General features: G+C 43.5%; 3 protein-coding genes across 4 annotated transcripts in view; all 3 read left to right on the top strand.

Annotated features, from left to right (window-relative positions):
* Positions 1-24,199, top strand: part of cldnk (claudin k) — a 280,906-nt gene that overhangs the window by 231,013 nt on the left and 25,694 nt on the right. The gene's annotated exons all lie outside the window — the stretch shown is intronic.
* Positions 3,543-7,659, top strand: LOC115121832 (GTPase IMAP family member 9-like). 2 transcript variants are annotated; one of them, XM_065010829.1, is made up of 4 exons: positions 3,543-3,791; positions 4,089-4,863; positions 4,907-5,600; positions 5,742-7,659. In XM_065010829.1, the coding sequence occupies exons 3-4, from the start codon at positions 5,582-5,584 to the stop codon at positions 6,923-6,925; spliced, it is 1,203 nt and encodes a 400-aa protein (XP_064866901.1). In that variant the 5' UTR covers positions 3,543-3,791; positions 4,089-4,863; positions 4,907-5,581; the 3' UTR covers positions 6,926-7,659. The 2 variants fall into 2 exon arrangements, with proteins under 2 accessions (XP_064866901.1, XP_064866900.1); XM_065010828.1 differs by having other exon boundaries at positions 4,089-4,120; positions 5,559-5,600.
* On the top strand, positions 18,181-22,225 carry LOC135564777 (GTPase IMAP family member 9-like). Its single transcript, XM_065010827.1, has 4 exons — positions 18,181-18,417; positions 18,715-18,746; positions 20,053-20,094; positions 20,236-22,225. Exons 2-4 carry the CDS (start codon positions 18,731-18,733, stop codon positions 21,417-21,419), a joined length of 1,242 nt encoding a protein of 413 aa, XP_064866899.1. The 5' UTR covers positions 18,181-18,417; positions 18,715-18,730; the 3' UTR covers positions 21,420-22,225.

The raw sequence follows: 24,199 nt of genomic DNA on the forward strand, positions 1-24,199 counted from the left end.
CTGGTTGACCTGTCTGTGAGACTGACCTCCTAGCAACGTTGGAGTCTGTCTCTCCTGGTTGACCTGTCTGTGAGACTGACCTCCTAGCAACGTTGGAGTCTGTCTCTCCTGGTTGACCTGTCTGTGAGACTGACCTCCTAGCAACGTTGGAGTCTGTCTCTCCTGGTTGACCTGTCTGTGAGACTGACCTCCTAGCAACGTTGGAGTCTGTCTCTCCTGGTTGACCTGTCTGTGAGACTGACCTCCTAGCAACGTTGGAGTCTGTCTCTCCTGGTTGACCTGTCTGTGAGACTGACTCCCTAGCAACGTTGGAGTCTGTCTCTCCTGGTTGACCTGTCTGTGAGACTGACCTCCTAGCAACGTTGGAGTCTGTCTCTCCTGGTTGACCTGTCTGTGAGACTGACCTCCTAGCAACGTTGGAGTCTGTCTCTCCTGGTTGACCTGTCTGTGAGACTGACCTCCTAGCAACGTTGGAGTCTGTCTCTCCTGGTTGACCTGTCTGTGAGACTGACTCTCCTAGCAACGTTGGAGTCTGTCTCTCCTGGTTGACCTGTCTGTGAGACTGACCTCCTAGCAACGTTGGAGTCTGTCTCTCCTGGTTGACCTGTCTGTGAGACTGACCTCCTAGCAACGTTGGAGTCTGTCTCCCCTGGTTGACCTGTCTGTGATACTGACTCCCTAGCAACGTTGGAGTCTGTCTCCCCTGGTTGACCTGTCTGTGATACTGACTCCCTAGCAACGTTGGAGTCTGTCTCCCCTGGTTGACCTGTCTGTGAGACTGACTCCCTAGCAACGTTGGAGTCCGTCTCTCCTGGTTGACCTGTCTGTGAGACTGACTCCCTAGCAACGAAGGATTCTGTCTGTCCTGGTTGACCTGTCTGTGAGACTGACTTTTTTTGTCTGTCATGGGTTCTGCCACACAGTGTGTAAACACAACTGGTTCTATCACACAGTGTGTAAACACACAACTGGTTCTGTCACACAGTGTGTAAACACACAACTGGTTCTGCCACACAGTGCGTAAACACACAACTGGTTCTATTACACAGTGCGTAAACACACAACTGGTTCTGCCACACAGTGCGTAAACACACAATTGGTTCTGCCACACAGTGTGTAAACACACAACTGGTTCTATCACACAGTGTGTAAACACACAACTGGTTCTGCCACACAGTGTGTAAACACACAACTGGTTCTATCACACAGTGTGTAAACACACAACTGGTTCTGCCACACAGTGTGTAAACACACAACTGGTTCTATCACACAGTGTGTAAACACACAACTGGTTCTGCCACACAGTGTGTAAACACACAACTGGTTCTGCCACACAGTGTGTAAACACACAACTGGTTCTGCCACACAGTGTGTAAACACACAACTGGTTCTGCCACACAGTGTGTAAACACACAACTGGTTCTATCACACAGTGTGTAAACACACAACTGGTTCTATCACACAGTGTGTAAACACACAACTGGTTCTGCCACACAGTGTGTAAACACACAACTGGTTCTACCACACAGTGTGTAAACACACAACTGGTTCTATCACACAGTGTGTAAACACACAACTGGTTCTACCACACAGTGTGTAAACACACAACTGGTTCTGCCACACAGTGTGTAAACACACAACTGGTTCTGCCACACAGTGTGTAAACACACAACTGGTTCTATCACACAGTGTGTAAACACACAACTGGTTCTATCACACAGTGTGTAAACACACAACTGGTTCTGCCACACAGTGTGTAAACACACAACTGGTTCTACCACACAGTGTGTAAACACACAACTGGTTCTATCACACAGTGTGTAAACACACAACTGGTTCTACCACACAGTGTGTAAACACACAACTGGTTCTACCACACAGTGTGTAAACACACAACTGGTTCTACAACTGGTAAACACACAACTGGTTCTGCCACACAGTGTGTAAACACACAACTGGTTCTGCCACACAGTGTGTAAACACACAACTGGTTCTATCACACAGTGTGTAAACACACAACTGGTTCTATCACACAGTGTGTAAACACACAACTGGTTCTGCCACACAGTGTGTAAACACACAACTGGTTCTGCCACACAGTGTGTAAACACACAACTGGTTCTACCACACAGTGTGTAAACACACAACTGGTTCTATCACACAGTGTGTAAACACACAACTGGTTCTGCCACACAGTGTGTAAACACACAACTGGTTCTGCCACACAGTGTGTAAACACACAACTGGTTCTACCACACAGTGTGTAAACACACAACTGGTTCTATCACACAGTGTGTAAACACACAACTGGTTCTGCCACACAGTGTGTAAACACACAACTGGTTCTGCCACACAGTGTGTAAACACACAACTGGTTCTACCACACAGTGTGTAAACACACAACTGGTTCTACCACACAGTGTGTAAACACACAACTGGTTCTGCCACACAGTGTGTAAACACACAACTGGTTCTGCCACACAGTGTGTAAACACACAACTGGTTCTATCACACAGTGTGTAAACACACAACTGGTTCTATCACACAGTGTGTAAACACACAACTGGTTCTGCCACACAGTGTGTAAACACACAACTGGTTCTACCACACAGTGTGTAAACACACAACTGGTTCTATCACACAGTGTGTAAACACACAACTGGTTCTACCACACAGTGTGTAAACACACAACTGGTTCTACCACACAGTGTGTAAACACACAACTGGTTCTACCACACAGTGTGTAAACACACAACTGGTTCTGCCACACAGTGTGTAAACACACAACTGGTTCTACCACACAGTGTGTAAACACACAACTGGTTCTATCACACAGTGTGTAAACACACAACTGGTTCTGCCACACAGTGTGTAAACACACAACTGGTTCTGCCACACAGTGTGTAAACACACAACTGGTTCTACCACACAGTGTGTAAACACACAACTGGTTCTATCACACAGTGTGTAAACACACAACTGGTTCTGCCACACAGTGTGTAAACACACAACTGGTGTGTAAACACACAACTGGTTCTACCACACAGTGTGTAAACACACAACTGGTTCTATCACACAGTGTGTAAACACACAACTGGTTCTGCCACACAGTGTGTAAACACACAACTGGTTCTGCCACACAGTGTGTAAACACACAACTGGTTCTACCACACAGTGTGTAAACACACAACTGGTTCTACCAGCAGCAAATGTTTTATTGAACAAGGAAGGTCAGTTAATAACAAACTCTAATTTACAATGACAGCCAACCCCAGACATATTGTGTGCCTCCCTCTGAGACTCCCAATCACAGCCAGATGGGATACAGCCTGGATTTGAACCAGGGACTGTAATGACATCTCCTGCACTCAGATGCAGTGCCTTAGACCGCTGGGCCATTCAGGAGCCTTTAAGGAAAAAACAAGCTGTCAAACATTTAGTGAGTTACCTTTTGCTTGAGTGTAGATGGAATAGTCTAAAATGAGTAACCTATGCACATCCGGGGAACCCGTAATGCATTCTGATTGGCTGTAGCCGCTGATATCACTTTCCATTTGACTCTAAATTATAAAGTTGACGTTCTAAAGCCTACAGTTCAAACCGATTTGATCAGATTTGTATATGCCTATATCTTCTCATTTAAATGATATCGTGAACTGGATTATTATGCAACGATAAACGATATAGTTTGTTATTTTAGCGTGTGTGAATGAATAAAGTAATCGGAGCGCTCGACCGAACGACGTCGTTGACAGAATTGAAGACGTAGAATTGTCCAGTCGGCAAATTCCGTAAGTAATGGACGTACATGATTCCTGCGGTAAAACAGTTCTGTCTATTGGTTGAATATTACTGTCCACTTTATTATAATTATCCTATGTATATTGTTATATGTCATGTTTTTCTTTCTTTCTGTGAAGTACTTGTGATGGGTTCGGTGTTCAGTAACTGTACAAAGCGGTGCATCGTGCCCTTATAGGCCTGTACACAAAGCCTCATGAGATATTCAAATATACGTTCTGATCACACTAATTATCAGGCTATTAATTTCCTCCACATTAACCATATACACACCGTTGTTTTAATAGGTTAAGCTGCACAATTATGGCATCCAATGAGCGTGAGTATCATTCCTTATTCGATACATTGTTGGATCCCATTGGGCACAGACGTCAAACCAACATCTATTCCACCACGGTTCAATGTAATTGAATTGAAATAACGTGGGAAACAACGTTGATTCAACCAGTGTGTTCCCAGTGGGATATTGCAATTGTTATTGCTGAGTAAGGTCTGTATGTAGTATATAGGTATTATAGTATATTATACTGTATTATAGTATATTATAGTGTATTATAGTATATTATACTGTATTATAGTATATTATAGTGTGTTGTGTTTGTGTATGCTGACTTCTCTAAATTAATTTCCATGTAAATAATATTATAGTATATTATAGTGTATTATAGTATATTATACTGTATTATAGTATATTATACTGTATTATAGTATATTATAGTGTGTTGTGTTTGTGTATGCTGACTTCTCTAAATTAATTTCCATGTAAATAATATTATAGTATATTATAGTGTATTATAGTATATTATAGTGTATTATAGTATATTATACTGTATTATAGTATACTATAGTGTGTTTGTGTATGCTGACTTCTCTAAATTAATTTCCATGTAAATAACAACAAAGTATATTTAAGCAATAAGACCAGAGGAGGTGTGGTGTAATGTACTGTAGCTAAGGGCTGTTCTAAAGTATATTTAAGCAATAAGACCAGAGGAGGTGTGGTGTAATGTACTGTAGCTAAGGGCTGTTCTAAAGTATATTTAAGCAATAAGACCAGAGGAGGTGTGGTGTAATGTACTGTAGCTAAGCAATAAGACCAGAGGAGGTGTGGTGTAATGTACTGTAGCTAAGGGCTGTTCTAAAGTATATTTAAGCAATAAGACCAGAGGAGGTGTGGTGTAATGTACTGTAGCTAAGGGCTGTTCTAAAGTATATTTAAGCAATAAGACCAGAGGAGGTGTGGTGTAATGTACTGTAGCTAAGCAATAAGACCAGAGGAGGTGTGGTGTAATGTACTGCAGCTAAGGGCTGTTCTAAAGTATATTTAAGCAATAAGACCAGAGGAGGTGTGGTGTAATGTACTGCAGCTAAGGGCTGTTCTTACAGACGACGCAACACTGAATGTCTGGACACAGCCCTTAGCAGTGGTATATTGGCCATATACCACAAACTCAAAGGTGCTTTATTTCTGTTATAAACTGGTTACCAACGTGATTAGAGCAGTCAAAATAAATGTTTTGTCATACCCGTGGTATACGGTCTGATATACCACGGCTGTCAGCCAATCAGCATTCAGGGCTCGAACCACCCAGTTTATAACATACTTTATATTATAGTGGGTTGTGTTTGTGTATTTGTATACTGACTTCTATAAATGAATTTTCCATGGAAATGGACAGTAAAGTATGTTGTATGGTATGTCAGGAAGGGATCTGGGTTGACAGTATATTTAGTAGGCCTGTAACATGTTTTCATAGGTTCTCAGAGGAGGAAGAGCAGCATGGAGGAGCCCCCTTATTGTGAGTTCTATACATTTTAGTTTTGTATTCATCTGTACATAAATAAATACTTGTGATGGCCAAGAGAATAGTGCATGCTGGTCTAATTGTGTACTTTTGTTGACTGTTGGTTGTGTGTGTGTGTGTGTGTGTGTTTGTCAGTGTCAGGCGATGCAGAGTTTAGAGTCCTTCTCTTTGGGAGAAGTGGCCGCAGTCAATTTTCTCTGGCAAACTCCATTCTGGGGACAGATGTGTTCAGCGATGAGCTCTGCAACATTACAGAGAGTCAGAGACACAGGAGCGAGGCGTTCGAGAGGAAACTAGCTGTGGTCAACACTCCAAACCTCTCTGAGTACCAGGCATCCCAGAAAGAGCTGAGAAGAGTGTTCAAGTTGTCTGTGTGTATGTCCTCTCCTGGTCCCTACGTCGTTCTCTTTGCATTCGACCTGAACAACATCTCACCAAGTGCAGTAAGCATCCTGGAACTCGTCACAAAGCATTTTGGGGACAGCATCTTGAACCACATGATGGTTGTGGTGTGTCATGAAGAGGAGAAGGAGGATTCAGCTCTTGAGGAGAAAGTCAAGACTAACAGAGACTTCAGGGAGCTCATTGAGAAGTGTGGCCGAAGGTATCACCTCTTCAATGAGAGGAAGGCCCGGAGAGATGAGAAGATTTCCAGACAGCTCCTTGGGAAGATGGACGACATGGTGAGGGAAAACGGATGCAGATTCTACTCCAATCACCAATACCAGGAAGCAGAGGAGAGAATCCAGAAAGAGGAGTGTTTCATGATGAAAGGGAGAAAGAAAGAGATGCTGACAAAGAGGAAGGAGCTGGAGAGCAGGTACACATGTGAAGGTCTTGAGAAGGAGCTGCAGAGCAGGTACACAGGTGAAGGTCTTGAGAAAGAGCTGGAGAGCAGGTACACAGGTGAAGGTCTTGAGAAGGAGCTGCAGAGCAGGTACACAGGTGAAGGTCTTGAGAAAGAGCTGGAGAGCAGGTACACAGGTGAAGGTCTTGAGAAAGAGCTGGAGAGCAGGTACACAGGTGAAGGTCTTGAGAAGGAGCTTCTGCAGTTTGAGACAAGGATAAGAGTAGAGAACCGAGAGAAGGCTGAGAGGAAGATCTCAGAGGTACTGGGATTTACTCTCACAGCAGTTGACTATGCTGCTGCAGTAGGTAAAGGGGCAGCTCTAGGGGCTTTATGTGGAGCGGTCGTGGGGTTTGAGGGTATGGCGGTGGGAGCCGCTGTAGGTGCCGTTGTCGGGGGGTTCATAGGAGGTGCTGCTAGTGCGGCATGGGGTTACCTCACAAACACTGCTGCACAAATGAATAGGCGTTGAGACATTGCTGCTTACATCGATGATGCATTGCCCAGTTTAACAGACTGTGTCATTTTGATGCTGTTCCTGCCCAGTTTATCAGATTGTGTCATTTTGATGCTGTTCCTGCCCAGTTTATCAGATTGTGTCATTTTGATGCTGTTCCTGCCCAGTTTAACAGACTGTGTCATTTTGATGCTGTTCCTGCCCAGTTTAACAGATTGTGTCATTTTGATGCTGTTCCTGCCCAGTTTAACAGATTGGGTCATTTTGATGCTGTTCCTGCCCAGTTTAACAGATTGGGTCATTTTGATGCTGTTCCTGCCCAGTTGAACACCCCTGTCAGATTTGTAGAGGTCTGAGGCCAATCAGTTCAGTAATACATGCTATTTGTCAGTGAGAAAATATTCAGAGATGTATGTTTTGTAGATATTAGACGCTGTTGATTTGTTTTTGGGCTGCTGATCTGGTGATGGTTTCTAGTCGGTTATTTTAAACAGATTAATTGTTGAAATACGTAAATTCATGAATAAAGGGAAGATCCTTTAACGATGGAATATTTAAACACGTTGTAAATGTACTGTTGTTTTTGGTGTCTTTGGAATTCCCAATAAATCTGTGTCCATTTAAATAGGAAATAAATATAAATATACATTCTAAATCCATTTATGAAAGTTACATAGTTATTTTTTTATTTTTTATTACTGCTGTTGTACATGTCTCTATTTTGCCTAATAAATTCCTTCTTTTAAAAAAGAAAATAATTCCCTGTTTTGCTTCCCTGTGGTATTTTTATTGTGTTAAAGCACATATCTGATCTTCCATTGCATACTGTACTGAAACAGTCTGACAGACAGTTTAATCAGGAGAGACCAGTCTGTCTCCCTGTCGGTTCTCTTGCTCTTTCAGCTTCAACTCTTCCATCTCAAAGACATTCCACTTCATCTTTCCACCAGCCGTCCCTCCAGCACTCCTTCACGGCTAAACTCCTTCACAGCTAAACTCCTTCACAGCTAAACTCCTTCACTGCTAAACTCCTTCACAGCTATTCTCCTTCACAGCTAAACTCCTACACGGCTAAACTCCTTCACAGCTACACTCCTACACAGCTAAACTCCTACACAGCTACACTCCTACAAAGCTAAACTCCTACACAGCTAAACTCCTACACGGCTAAACTCCTTCACGGCTAAACTCCTTCACAGCTAAACTCCAACACAGCTAAACTCCTTCACGGCTAAACTCCTTCACGGCTAAACTCCTTCACAGCTAAACTCCTTCACAGCTATTCTTCTTCACAGCTAAACTCCTTCACGGCTAAACTCCTACACAGCTAAACTCCTTCACAGCTAAACTCCTTCACAGCTAAACTCCTACACTGCTGCACAAATCCAGTCTAGCAGAGCTCTGGTGTCCAGCCTTCCACGATGACTACTGGATCTCTGGCTGCAGAACCCACTGATACTGTACTGCACAGTACCGCTCTCTCATCTCTCTGTCTCCTCTGTCTCTGTGTGTGGCAGTTGAGGCTGGGGACGAGGCTAGCCACCACATAGTCTCATCCACAGGCTCAACTGATACAGTACAGAGAGACAGCGCAGGCTAGTGGACGAGGCTAGCCACCACAGTCTCATCCACAGGCTCAACTGATACAGTACAGAGAGACAGCGCAGGCTAGTGGACGAGGCTAGCCACCACATAGTCTCATCCACAGGCTCAACTGATACAGTACAGAGAGACAGCGCAGGCTAGTGGACGAGACTAGCTACTACAGGGCTAGCTCTGGTCCAGGGTGTTATTGAACCTTCAGGAAGGATCAGCGTTAGCAAGCCACATTAACACACCCTGGACCAGAGCTACTGCAGGGCCCAGTGCTGCTGTTTGTCAGCTCTAACACCCTGGACCAGAGCTACTGCAGGGCCCAGTGCTGCTGTTTGACAGCTCTAACACCCTGGACCAGAGCTACTGCAGGGCCCAGTGCTGCTGTTTGACAGCTCTAACACCCTGGACCAGAGCTACTGCAGGGCCCAGTGCTGCTGCTTGTCAGCTCTAACACCCTGGACCAGAGCTACTGCAGGGCCCAGTGCTGCTGTTTGTCAGCTCTAACACCCTGGACCAGAGCTACTGCAGGGCCCAGTGCTGCTGTTTGACAGCTTTAACACCCTGGACCAGAGCTACTGCAGGGCCCAGTGCTGCTGTTTGACAGCTCTAACACCCTGGACCAGAGCTACTGCAGGGCCCAGTGCTGCTGTTTGTCAGCTCTAACACCCTGGACCAGAGCTACTGCAGGGCCCAGTGCTGCTGTTTGACAGCTCTAACACCCTGGACCAGAGCTACTGCAGGGCCCAGTGCTGCTGTTTGTCAGCTCTAACACCCTGGACCAGAGCTACTGCAGGGCCCAGTGCTGCTGTTTGACAGCTCTAACACCCTGGACCAGAGCTACTGCAGGGCCCAGTGCTGCTGTTTGACAGCTCTAACACCCTGGACCAGAGCTACTGCAGGGCCCAGTGCTGCTGTTTGTCAGCTCTAACACCCTGGACCAGAGCTACTGCAGGGCCCAGTGCTGCTGTTTGACAGCTCTAACACCCTGGACCAGAGCTACTGCAGGGCCCAGTGCTGCTGTTTGACAGCTCTAACACCCTGGACCAGAGCTACTGCAGGGCCCAGTGCTGCTGTTTGTCAGCTCTAACACCCTGGACCAGAGCTACTGCAGGGCCCAGTGCTGCTGTTTGTCAGCTCTAACACCCTGGACCAGAGCTACTGCAGGGCCCAGTGCTGCTGTTTGACAGCTCTAACACCCTGGACCAGAGCTACTGCAGGGCCCAGTGCTGCTGTTTGACAGCTCTAACACCCTGGACCAGAGCTACTGCAGGGCCCAGTGCTGCTGTTTGACAGCTCTAACACCCTGGACCAGAGCTACTGCAGGGCCCAGTGCTGCTGTTTGACAGCTCTAACACCCTGGACCAGAGCTACTGCAGGGCCCAGTGCTGCTGTTTGACAGCTCTAACACCCTGGACCAGAGCTACTGCAGGGCCCAGTGCTGCTGTTTGACAGCTCTAACACAGGGATATTCAATGTCTGTTGTTATTTATTTATCCATCTACCAATAGGTTCCCTTCTTTGTGAATCTTTGGAAAAACGTCCCTGGTGTTTGTGGTTGAATCTCTGAAATGCACTGCTCAACTTAGGGACCTTACAGATCATAGTATGTGTGTACAGAGATGAGGTAGTCATACAAAACTCATATTAACCACTATTACGGCACACAGTGACTTATACAACCCATTATGTGAATTGTTAAGCAAATATTTACTCCTGAACTTATTGAGGCTTGCCATAACAAAGGGTTTGAATGATTATTGACTCAAGACATTTCAGCTTTTCAATTGTGTATTAATTTGTAAACATAATTCCACTCTGACATTATGAGGGTATTGTGTCTAGGCCAGTGACACAACACCTACATTTCATCCATTCTAAATTCAGACTGTAACACAACAACACCTACATTTCATCCATTCTAAATTCAGACTGTAACACAACAACACCTACATTTAATCCATTCTAAATTCAGACTGTAACACAACAACACCTACATTTCATCCATTCTAAATTCAGACTGTAACACAACAACACCTACATTTCATCCATTCTAAATTCAGACTGTAACACAACAACACCTACATTTCATCCATTCTAAATTCAGACTGTAACACAACAACACCTACATTTCATCCATTCTAAATTCAGACTGTAACACAACAACACCTACAGTTCATCCATTCTAAATTCAGACTGTAACACAACAACACCTACATTTCATCCATTCTAAATTCAGACTGTAACACAACAACGTGTCCATTTCATCCATTCTAAATTCAGACTGTAACACAACAACACCTACATTTCATCCATTCTAAATTCAGACTGTAACACAACAACACCTACATTTCATCCATTCTAAATTCAGACTGTAACACAACAACACCTACAGTTCATCCATTCTAAATTCAGACTGTAACACAACAACACCTACATTTCATCCATTCTAAATTCAGACTGTAACACAACAACACCTACATTTCATCCATTCTAAATTCAGACTGTAACACAACAACACCTACATTTCATCCATTCTAAATTCAGACTGTAACACAACAACATGTAGAACAATGTCACACCAAGTCGTAGGTAGCTACAACGTCATACCAGTAGATGTCACTCCAAGTCGTAGGTAGCTACAACAACGTCATAACAGTAGATGTCACGCCAAGTCGTAGGTAGCTACAACAATGTCCTACCAGTAGATGTCACACCAAGTCGTAGGTAGCTACAACAACGTCCTACCAGTAGATGTCACACCAAGTCGTAGGTAGCTACAACAATGTCCTACCAGTAGATGTCACGCCAAGTCGTAGGTAGCTACAACAACGTCATACCAGTAGATGTCACGCCAAGTCGTAGGTAGCTACAACAACGTCCTACCAGTAGATGTCACACCAAGTCGTAGGTAGCTACAACAATGTCCTACCAGTAGATGTCACGCCAAGTCGTAGGTAGCTACAACAACGTCATAACAGTAGATGTCACGCCAAGTCGTAGGTAGCTACAACAATGTCCTACCAGTAGATGTCACGCCAAGTCGTAGGTAGCTACAACAACGTCATAACAGTAGATGTCACACCAAGTCGTAGGTAGCTACAACAACGTCATACCAGTAGATGTCACACCAAGTCGTAGGTAGCTACAACAACGTCCTACCAGTAGATGTCACACCAAGTCGTAGGTAGCTACAACAACGTCATACCTGTAGATGTCACACCAAGTCGTAGGTAGCTACAACAACGTCATACCAGTAGATGTCACACCAAGTCGTAGGTAGCTACAACAACTTCATACCTGTAGATGTCACGCCAAGTCGTAGGTAGCTACAACAACGTCATACCAGTAGATGTCACACCAAGTCGTAGGTAGCTACAACAACGTCATACCAGCAGATGTCACACCAAGTCGTAGGTAGCTACAACAACGTCATACCAGTAGATGTCACACCAAGTCGTAGGTAGCTACAACAACGTCATACCAGTAGATGTCACACCAAGTCGTAGGTAGCTACAACAACGTCATACCAGCAGATGTCACACCAAGTCGTAGGTAGCTACAACAACGTCATACCAGTAGATGTCACACCAAGTCGTAGGTAGCTACAACAACGTCATACCAGTAGATGTCACACCAAGTCGTAGGTAGCTACAACAACGTCCTACCAGTAGATGTCACACCAAGTCGTAGGTAGCTACAACAACGTCATACCAGTAGATGTCACACCAAGTCGTAGGTAGCTACAACAACGTCATACCAGTAGATGTCACACCAAGTCGTAGGTAGCTACAACAACGTCATACCAGTAGATGTCACACCAAGTCGTAGGTAGCTACAACAACGTCATACCAGTAGATGTCACACCAAGTCGTAGGTAGCTACAACAACGTCATACCAGTAGATGTCACACCAAGTCGTAGGTAGCTACAACAATGTCCTACCAGTAGATGTCACACCAAGTCGTAGGTAGCTACAACAATGTCATACCTGTAGATGTCACACCAAGTCGTAGGTAGCTACAACAACGTCATACCAGTAGATGTCACACCAAGTCGTAGGTAGCTACAACAACGTCATACCAAACATGCATACAATCCATCGAAAATGTACATATTTAGGAGTGTTTTTGTAAGATGTGAAACTGTAAGATCCCTATGGGGTTTCTGTTATGGATCTCCATTCAGTTCCTAATAAAATGTACATATTTAGGAGTGTTTTTGTAAGATGTGAAACTGTAAGATCCCTATGTGGTTTCTGTTATGGATCTCCATTCAGTTCCTAATAAAATGTACATATTTAGGAGTGTTTTTGTAAGATGTGAAACTGTAAGATCCCTATGGGGTTTCTGTTATGGATCTCCATTCAGTTCCTAATAAAATGTACATATTTAGGAGTGTTTTTGTAAGATGTGAAACTGTAAGATCCCTATGGGGTTTCTGTTATGGATCTCCATTCAGTTCCTAATAAAATGTACATATTTAGGAGTGTTTTTGTAAGATGTGAAACTGTAAGATCCCTATGGGGTTTCTGTTATGGATCTCCATTCAGTTCCTAATAAAATGTACATATTTAGGAGTGTTTTTGTAAGATGTGAAACTGTAAGATCCCTATGGGGTTTCTGTTATGGATCTCCATTCAGTTCCTAATAAAATGTACATATTTAGGAGTGTTTTTGTAAGATGTGAAACTGTAAGATCCCTATGGGGTTTCTGTTATGGATCTCCATTCAGTTCCTAATAAAATGTACATATTTAGGAGTGTTTTTGTAAGATGTGAAACTGTAAGATCCCTATGGGGTTTCTGTTATGGATCTCCATTCAGTTCCTAATAAAATGTACATATTTAGGAGTGTTTTTGTAAGATGTGAAACTGTAAGATCCCTATGGGGTTTCTGTTATGGATCTCCATTCAGTTCCTAATAAAATGTACATATTTAGGAGTGTTTTTGTAAGATGTGAAACTGTAAGATCCCTATGGGGTTTCTGTTATGGATCTCCATTCAGTTCCTAATAAAATGTACATATTTAGGAGTGTTTTTGTAAGATGTGAAACTGTAAGATCCCTATGGGGTTTCTGTTATGGATCTCCATTCAGTTCCTAATAAAATGTACATATTTAGGAGTGTTTTTGTAAGATGTGAAACTGTAAGATCCCTATGGGGTTTCTGTTATGGATCTCCATTCAGTTCCTAATAAAATGTACATATTTAGGAGTGTTTTTGTAAGATGTGAAACTGTAAGATCCCTATGGGGTTTCTGTTATGGATCTCCATTCAGTTCCTAATAAAATGTACATATTTAGGAGTGTTTTTGTAAGATGTGAAACTGTAAGATCCCTATGGGGTTTCTGTTATGGATCTCCATTCAGTTCCTAATAAAATGTACATATTTAGGAGTGTTTTTGTAAGATGTGAAACTGTAAGATCCCTATGGGGTTTCTGTTATGGATCTCCATTCAGTTCCTAATAAAATGTACATATTTAGGAGTGTTTTTGTAAGATGTGAAACTGTAAGATCCCTATGGGGTTTCTGTTATGGATCTCCATTCAGTTCCTAATAAAATGTACTAATAAAATGTACATATTTAGGAGTGTTTTTGTAAGATGTGAAACTGTAAGATCCCTATGGGGTTTCTGTTATGGATCTCCATTCAGTTCCTAATAAAATGTACATATTTAGGAGTGTTTTTGTAAGATGTGAAACTGTAAGATCCCTATGGGGTTTCTGTTATGGATCTCCATTCAGTTCCTAATAAAATGTACATATTTAGGAGTGTTTTTGTAAGATGAAACTGTAAGATCCCTATGGGGTTTCTGTTATGGATCTCCATTCAGTTCCTAATAAAATGTACATATTTAGGAGTGTTTTTGTAAGATGTGAAACTGTAAGATCCCTATGGGGTTTCTGTTATGGATCTCCATTCAGTTCCTAATAAAATGTACATATTTAGGAGTGTTTTTGTAAGATGTGAAACTGTAAGATCCCTATGGGGTTTCTGTTATGGATCTCCATTCAGTTCCTAATAAAATGTACATATTTAGGAGTGTTTTTGTAAGATGTGAAACTGTAAGATCCCTATGGGGTTTCTGTTATGGATCTCCATTCAGTTCCTAATAAAATGTACATATTTAGGAGTGTTTTTGTAAGATGTGAAACTGTAAGATCCCTATGGGGTTTCTGTTATGGATCTCCATTCAGTTCCTAATAAAATGTACATATTTAGGAGTGTTTTTGTAAGATGTGAAACTGTAAGATCCCTATGGGGTTTCTGTTATGGATCTCCATTCAGTTCCTAGATAAAATGTACATATTTAGGAGTGTTTTTGTAAGATGTGAAACTGTAAGATCCCTATGGGGTTTCTGTTATGGATCTCCATTCAGTTCCTAATAAAATGTACATATTTAGGAGTGTTTTTGTAAGATGTGAAACTGTAAGATCCCTATGGGGTTTCTGTTATGGATCTCCATTCAGTTCCTAATAAAATGTACATATTTAGGAGTGTTTTTGTAAGATGTGAAACTGTAAGATCCCTATGGGGTTTCTGTTATGGATCTCCATTCAGTTCCTAATAAAATGTACATATTTAGGAGTGTTTTTGTAAGATGTGAAACTGTAAGATCCCTATGGGGTTTCTGTTATGGATCTCCATTCAGTTCCTAATAAAATGTACATATTTAGGAGTGTTTTTGTAAGATGTGAAACTGTAAGATCCCTATGGGGTTTCTGTTATGGATCTCCATTCAGTTCCTAATAAAATGTACATATTTAGGAGTGTTTTTGTAAGATGTGAAACTGTAAGATCCCTATGGGGTTTCTGTTATGGATCTCCATTCAGTTCCTAATAAAATGTACATATTTAGGAGTGTTTTTGTAAGATGTGAAACTGTAAGATCCCTATGGGGTTTCTGTTATGGATCTCCATTCAGTTCCTAATAAAATGTACATATTTAGGAGTGTTTTTGTAAGATGTGAAACTGTAAGATCCCTATGGGGTTTCTGTTATGGATCTCCATTCAGTTCCTAATAAAATGCCTGACCATTTGCTGTACTATATTTATTGTGTTGAAGCACAGATCTGATCTTCCACATACTAAACTGTACAGTCTCACAGACAGGTCAACCAGGAGAGACTGTCTCCCTAGCAACGTTGGAGTCTGTCTCCCTGGTTGACCTGTCTGTGAGACTGACTCCCTAGCAACGTTGGAGTCTGTCTCTCCTGGTTGACCTGTCTGTGAGACTGACTCCCTAGCAACGTTGGAGTCTGTCTCTCCTGGTTGACCTGTCTGTGAGACTGACCTCCTAGCAACGTTGGAGTCTGTCTCTCCTGGTTGACCTGTCTGTGAGACTGACCTCCTAGCAACGTTGGAGTCTGTCTCTCCTGGTTGACCTGTCTGTGAGACTGACTCCCTAGCAACGTTGGAGTCTGTCTCTCCTGGTTGACCTGTCTGTGAGACTGACCTCCTAGCAACGTTGAGTCTGTCTCTCCTGGTTGACCTGTCTGTGAGACTGACTCCCTAGCAACGTTGGAGTCTGTCTCTCCTGGTTGACCTGTCTGTGAGACTGACTCCCTAGCAACGTTGGAGTCTGTCTCTCCTGGTTGACCTGTCTGTGAGACTGACCTCCTAGCAACGTTGGAGTCTGTCTCTCCTGGTTGACCTGTCTGTGAGACTGACTCCCTAGCAACGTTGGAGTCTGTCTCTCCTGGTTGACCTGTCTGTGAGACTGACCTCCTAGCAACGTTGGAGTCTGTCTCTCCTGGTTGACCTGTCTGTGAGACTGACCTCCTAGCAACGTTGGAGTCTGTCTCCCCTGGTTGACCTGTCTGTGATACTGACTCCCTAGCAACGTTGGAGTCTGTCTCCCCTGGTTGACCTGTCTGTGATACTGACTCCCTAGCAACGTTGGAGTCTGTCTCCCCTGGTTGACCTGTCTGTGAGACTGACTCCCTAGCAACGTTGGAGTCCGTCTCTCCTGGTTGACCTGTCTGTGAGACTGACTCCCTAGCAACGAAGGATTCTGTCTGTCCTGGTTGACCTGTCTGTGAGACTGACTTTTTTTGTCTGTCATGGGTTCTGCCACACAGTGTGTAAACACAACTGGTTCTATCACACAGTGTGTAAACACACAACTGGTTCTGTCACACAGTGTGTAAACACACAACTGGTTCTGCCACACAGTGCGTAAACACACAACTGGTTCTATTACACAGTGCGTAAACACACAACTGGTTCTGCCACACAGTGCGTAAACACACAATTGGTTCTGCCACACAGTGTGTAAACACACAACTGGTTCTATCACACAGTGTGTAAACACACAACTGGTTCTGCCACACAGTGTGTAAACACACAACTGGTTCTATCACACAGTGTGTAAACACACAACTGGTTCTGCCACACAGTGTGTAAACACACAACTGGTTCTATCACACAGTGTGTAAACACACAACTGGTTCTGCCACACAGTGTGTAAACACACAACTGGTTCTGCCACACAGTGTGTAAACACACAACTGGTTCTATCACACAGTGTGTAAACACACAACTGGTTCTATCACACAGTGTGTAAACACACAACTGGTTCTGCCACACAGTGTGTAAACACACAACTGGTTCTATCACACAGTGTGTAAACACACAACTGGTTCTGCCACACAGTGTGTAAACACACAACTGGTTCTGCCACACAGTGTGTAAACACACAACTGGTTCTGCCACACAGTGTGTAAACACACAACTGGTTCTGCCACACAGTGTGTAAACACACAACTGGTTCTGCCACACAGTGTGTAAACACACAACTGGTTCTATCACACAGTGTGTAAACACACAACTGGTTCTATCACACAGTGTGTAAACACACAACTGGTTCTGCCACACAGTGTGTAAACACACAACTGGTTCTACCACACAGTGTGTAAACACACAACTGGTTCTATCACACAGTGTGTAAACACACAACTGGTTCTACCACACAGTGTGTAAACACACAACTGGTTCTACCACACAGTGTGTAATCACACAACTGGTTCTACCACACAGTGTGTAAACACACAACTGGTTCTATCACACAGTGTGTAAACACACAACTGGTTCTGCCACACAGTGTAAACACACAACTGGTTCTGCCACACAGTGTGTAAACACACAACTGGTTCTACCACACAGTGTGTAAACACACAACTGGTTCTATCACACAGTGTGTAAACACACAACTGGTTCTGCCACACAGTGTGTAAACACACAACTGGTTCTGCCACACAGTGTGTAAACACACAACTGGTTCTACCACACAGTGTGTAAACACACAACTGGTTCTACCAGCAGCAAATGTTTTATTGAACAAGGAAGGTCAGTTAATAACAAACTCTAATTTACAATGACAGCCAACCCCAGACATATTGTGTGCCTCCCTCTGAGACTCCCAATCACAGCCAGATGGGATACAGCCTGGATTTGAACCAGGGACTGTAATGACATCTCCTGCACTCAGATGCAGTGCCTTAGACCGCTGGGCCATTCAGGAGCCTTTAAGGAAAAAACAAGCTGTCAAACATTTAGTGAGTTACCTTTTGCTTGAGTGTAGATGGAATAGTCTAAAATGAGTAACCTATGCACATCCGGGGAACCCGTAATGCATTCTGATTGGCTGTAGCCGCTGATATCACTTTCCATTTGACTCTAAATTATAAAGTTGACGTTCTAAAGCCTACAGTTCAAACCGATTTGATCAGATTTGTATATGCCTATATCTTCTCATTTAAATGATATCGTGAACTGGATTATTATGCAACGATAAACGATATAGTTTGTTATTTTAGCGTGTGTGAATGAATAAAGTAATCGGAGCGCTCGACCGAACGACGTCGTTGACAGAATTGAAGACGTAGAATTGTCCAGTCGGCAAATTCCGTAAGTAATGGACGTACATGATTCCTGCGGTAAAACAGTTCTGTCTATTGGTTGAATATTACTGTCCACTTTATTATAATTATCCTATGTATATTGTTATATGTCATGTTTTTCTTTCTTTCTGTGAAGTACTTGTGATGGGTTCGGTGTTCAGTAACTGTACAAAGCGGTGCATCGTGCCCTTATAGGCCTGTACACAAAGCCTCATGAGATATTCAAATATACGTTCTGATCACACTAATTATCAGGCTATTAATTTCCTCCACATTAACCATATACACACCGTTGTTTTAATAGGTTAAGCTGCACAATTATGGCATCCAATGAGCGTGAGTATCATTCCTTATTCGATACATTGTTGGATCCCATTGGGCACAGACGTCAAACCAACATCTATTCCACCACGGTTCAATGTAATTGAATTGAAATAACGTGGGAAACAACGTTGATTCAACCAGTGTGTTCCCAGTGGGATATTGCAATTGTTATTGCTGAGTAAGGTCTGTATGTAGTATATAGGTATTATAGTATATTATACTGTATTATAGTATATTATAGTGTATTATAGTATATTATACTGTATTATAGTATATTATAGTGTGTTGTGTTTGTGTATGCTGACTTCTCTAAATTAATTTCCATGTAAATAATATTATAGTATATTATAGTGTATTATAGTATATTATACTGTATTATAGTATATTATACTGTATTATAGTATATTATAGTGTGTTGTGTTTGTGTATGCTGACTTCTCTAAATTAATTTCCATGTAAATAATATTATAGTATATTATAGTGTATTATAGTATATTATAGTGTATTATAGTATATTATACTGTATTATAGTATACTATAGTGTGTTTGTGTATGCTGACTTCTCTAAATTAATTTCCATGTAAATAACAACAAAGTATATTTAAGCAATAAGACCAGAGGAGGTGTGGTGTAATGTACTGTAGCTAAGGGCTGTTCTAAAGTATATTTAAGCAATAAGACCAGAGGAGGTGTGGTGTAATGTACTGTAGCTAAGCAATAAGACCAGAGGAGGTGTGGTGTAATGTACTGTAGCTAAGGGCTGTTCTAAAGTATATTTAAGCAATAAGACCAGAGGAGGTGTGGTGTAATGTACTGTAGCTAAGCAATAAGACCAGAGGAGGTGTGGTGTAATGTACTGCAGCTAAGGGCTGTTCTAAAGTATATTTAAGCAATAAGACCAGAGGAGGTGTGGTGTAATGTACTGCAGCTAAGGGCTGTTCTTACAGACGACGCAACACTGAATGTCTGGACACAGCCCTTAGCAGTGGTATATTGGCCATATACCACAAACTCAAAGGTGCTTTATTTCTGTTATAAACTGGTTACCAACGTGATTAGAGCAGTCAAAATAAATGTTTTGTCATACCCGTGGTATACGGTCTGATATACCACGGCTGTCAGCCAATCAGCATTCAGGGCTCGAACCACCCAGTTTATAACATACTTTATATTATAGTGGGTTGTGTTTGTGTATTTGTATACTGACTTCTATAAATGAATTTTCCATGGAAATGGACAGTAAAGTATGTTGTATGGTATGTCAGGAAGGGATCTGGGTTGACAGTATATTTAGTAGGCCTGTAACATGTTTTCATAGGTTCTCAGAGGAGGAAGAGCAGCATGGAGGAGCCCCCTTATTGTGAGTTCTATACATTTTAGTTTTGTATTCATCTGTACATAAATAAATACTTGTGATGGCCAAGAGAATAGTGCATGCTGGTCTAATTGTGTACTTTTGTTGACTGTTGGTTGTGTGTGTGTGTGTGTGTGTGTTTGTCAGTGTCAGGCGATGCAGAGTTTAGAGTCCTTCTCTTTGGGAGAAGTGGCCGCAGTCAATTTTCTCTGGCAAACTCCATTCTGGGGACAGATGTGTTCAGCGATGAGCTCTGCAACATTACAGAGAGTCAGAGACACAGGAGCGAGGCGTTCGAGAGGAAACTAGCTGTGGTCAACACTCCAAACCTCTCTGAGTACCAGGCATCCCAGAAAGAGCTGAGAAGAGTGTTCAAGTTGTCTGTGTGTATGTCCTCTCCTGGTCCCTACGTCGTTCTCTTTGCATTCGACCTGAACAACATCTCACCAAGTGCAGTAAGCATCCTGGAACTCGTCACAAAGCATTTTGGGGACAGCATCTTGAACCACATGATGGTTGTGGTGTGTCATGAAGAGGAGAAGGAGGATTCAGCTCTTGAGGAGAAAGTCAAGACTAACAGAGACTTCAGGGAGCTCATTGAGAAGTGTGGCCGAAGGTATCACCTCTTCAATGAGAGGAAGGCCCGGAGAGATGAGAAGATTTCCAGACAGCTCCTTGGGAAGATGGACGACATGGTGAGGGAAAACGGATGCAGATTCTACTCCAATCACCAATACCAGGAAGCAGAGGAGAGAATCCAGAAAGAGGAGTGTTTCATGATGAAAGGGAGAAAGAAAGAGATGCTGACAAAGAGGAAGGAGCTGGAGAGCAGGTACACATGTGAAGGTCTTGAGAAGGAGCTGCAGAGCAGGTACACAGGTGAAGGTCTTGAGAAAGAGCTGGAGAGCAGGTACACAGGTGAAGGTCTTGAGAAGGAGCTGCAGAGCAGGTACACAGGTGAAGGTCTTGAGAAAGAGCTGGAGAGCAGGTACACAGGTGAAGGTCTTGAGAAAGAGCTGGAGAGCAGGTACACAGGTGAAGGTCTTGAGAAGGAGCTTCTGCAGTTTGAGACAAGGATAAGAGTAGAGAACCGAGAGAAGGCTGAGAGGAAGATCTCAGAGGTACTGGGATTTACTCTCACAGCAGTTGACTATGCTGCTGCAGTAGGTAAAGGGGCAGCTCTAGGGGCTTTATGTGGAGCGGTCGTGGGGTTTGAGGGTATGGCGGTGGGAGCCGCTGTAGGTGCCGTTGTCGGGGGGTTCATAGGAGGTGCTGCTAGTGCGGCATGGGGTTACCTCACAAACACTGCTGCACAAATGAATAGGCGTTGAGACATTGCTGCTTACATCGATGATGCATTGCCCAGTTTAACAGACTGTGTCATTTTGATGCTGTTCCTGCCCAGTTTATCAGATTGTGTCATTTTGATGCTGTTCCTGCCCAGTTTATCAGATTGTGTCATTTTGATGCTGTTCCTGCCCAGTTTAACAGACTGTGTCATTTTGATGCTGTTCCTGCCCAGTTTAACAGATTGTGTCATTTTGATGCTGTTCCTGCCCAGTTTAACAGATTGTGTCATTTTGATGCTGTTCCTGCCCAGTTTAACAGACTGTGTCATTTTGATGCTGTTCCTGCCCAGTTTAACAGATTGGGTCATTTTGATGCTGTTCCTGCCCAGTTTAACAGATTGGGTCATTTTGATGCTGTTCCTGCCCAGTTGAACACCCTGTCAGATTTGTAGAGGTCTGAGGCCAATCAGTTCAGTAATACATGCTATTTGTCAGTGAGAAAATATTCAGAGATGTATGTTTTGTAGATATTAGACGCTGTTGATTTGTTTTTGGGCTGCTGATCTGGTGATGGTTTCTAGTCGGTTATTTTAAACAGATTAATTGTTGAAATACGTAAATTCATGAATAAAGGGAAGATCCTTTAACGATGGAATATTTAAACACGTTGTAAATGTACTGTTGTTTTGGTGTCTTTGGAATTCCCAATAAATCTGTGTCCATTTAAATAGGAAATAAATATAAATATACATTCTAAATCCATTTATGAAAGTTACATAGTTATTTTTTTATTTTTTATTACTGCTGTTGTACATGTCTCTATTTTGCCTAATAAATTCCTTCTTTTAAAAAAGAAAATAATTCCCTGTTTTGCTTCCCTGTGGTATTTTTATTGTGTTAAAGCACATATCTGATCTTCCATTGCATACTGTACTGAAACAGTCTGACAGACAGTTTAATCAGGAGAGACCAGTCTGTCTCCCTGTCGGTTCTCTTGCTCTTTCAGCTTCAACTCTTCCATCTCAAAGACATTCCACTTCATCTTTCCACCAGCCGTCCCTCCAGCACTCCTTCACGGCTAAACTCCTTCACAGCTAAACTCCTTCACAGCTAAACTCCTTCACTGCTAAACTCCTTCACAGCTATTCTCCTTCACAGCTAAACTCCTACACGGCTAAACTCCTTCACAGCTACACTCCTACACAGCTAAACTCCTACACAGCTACACTCCTACAAAGCTAAACTCCTACACAGCTAAACTCCTACACGGCTAAACTCCTTCACGGCTAAACTCCTTCACAGCTAAACTCCAACACAGCTAAACTCCTTCACGGCTAAACTCCTTCACGGCTAAACTCCTTCACAGCTAAACTCCTTCACAGCTATTCTTCTTCACAGCTAAACTCCTTCACGGCTAAACTCCTACACAGCTAAACTCCTTCACAGCTAAACTCCTTCACAGCTAAACTCCTACACTGCTGCACAAATCCAGTCAGCAGAGCTCTGGTGTCCAGCCTTCCACGATGACTACTGGATCTCTGGCTGCAGAACCCACTGATACTGTACTGCACAGTACCGCTCTCTCATCTCTCTGTCTCCTCTGTCTCTGTGTGTGGCAGTTGAGGCTGGGGACGAGGCTAGCCACCACATAGTCTCATCCACAGGCTCAACTGATACAGTACAGAGAGACAGCGCAGGCTAGTGGACGAGGCTAGCCACCACAGTCTCATCCACAGGCTCAGCTCTGATACAGTACAGAGAGACAGCGCAGGCTAGTGGACAGGCTAGCCACCACATAGTCTCATCCACAGGCTCAACTGATAACAGTACAGAGAGACAGCGCAGGCTAGTGGACGAGACTAGCTACTGGACAGGGCTAGCTCTGGTCCAGGGTGTTATTGAACCTTCGGGAAGGATCAGCGTTAGCAAGCCACATTAACACACCCTGGACCAGAGCTACTGCAGGGCCCAGTGCTGCTGTTTGTCAGCTCTAACACCCTGGACCAGAGCTACTGCAGGGCCCAGTGCTGCTGTTTGTCAGCTCTAACACCCTGGACCAGAGCTACTGCAGGGCCCAGTGCTGCTGTTTGTCAGCTCTAACACCCTGGACCAGAGCTACTGCAGGGCCCAGTGCTGCTGTTTGACAGCTCTAACAGGGTGGACCAGAGCTACTGCAGGGCCCAGTGCTGCTGTTTGTCAGCTCTAACACCCTGGACCAGAGCTACTGCAGGGCCTGGTGCTTCTGTTTGTCAGCTCTAACACCCTGGACCAGAGCTACTGCAGGGCCCGGTGCTGCTGTTTGACAGCTCTAACACCCTGGACCAGAGCTACTGCAGGGCACAGTGCTGCTGTTTGTCAGCTCTAACACCCTGGACCAGAGCTACTGCAGGGCCCAGTGCTGCTGTTTGTCAGCTCTAACACCCTGGACCAGAGCTACTGCAGGGCCCAGTGCTGCTGTTTGTCAGATCTAACAGGGTGGACCAGAGCTACTGCAGGGCCCAGTGCTGCTGTTTGTCAGCTCTAACACCCTGGACCAGAGCTACTGCAGGGCCCGGTGCTGCTGTTTGACAGCTCTAACACCCTGGACCAGAGCTACTGCAGGGCACAGTGCTGCTGTTTGTCAGCTCTAACACCCTGGTCCAGAGCTACTGCAGGGCCCAGTGCTGCTGTTTGTCAGCTCTAACACCCTGGACCAGAGCTACTGCAGGGCCCAGTGCTGCTGTTTGTCAGCTCTAACACCCTGGACCAGAGCTACTGCAGGGCCCAGTGCTGTTGTTTGACAGCTCTAGCAGGGTGGACCAGAGCTACTGCAGGGCCCAGTG

The sequence above is a fragment of the Oncorhynchus nerka genome, linkage group LG26 (assembly GCF_034236695.1).
Source record: "Oncorhynchus nerka isolate Pitt River linkage group LG26, Oner_Uvic_2.0, whole genome shotgun sequence".
In the NCBI taxonomy this organism is placed as follows: domain Eukaryota; kingdom Metazoa; phylum Chordata; class Actinopteri; order Salmoniformes; family Salmonidae; genus Oncorhynchus; species Oncorhynchus nerka.

Excerpts from the sequence above, each read along its gene's own strand:
- LOC115121832 (XM_065010828.1), top strand. Across the intron at positions 5,601-5,741 it reads CATGGAGGAGCCCCCTTATT|TGTCAGGCGATGCAGAGTTT; the intron begins GTGAGTTCTATA and ends TGTGTTTGTCAG.
- LOC135564777 (XM_065010827.1), top strand. Across the intron at positions 20,095-20,235 it reads CATGGAGGAGCCCCCTTATT|TGTCAGGCGATGCAGAGTTT; the intron begins GTGAGTTCTATA and ends TGTGTTTGTCAG.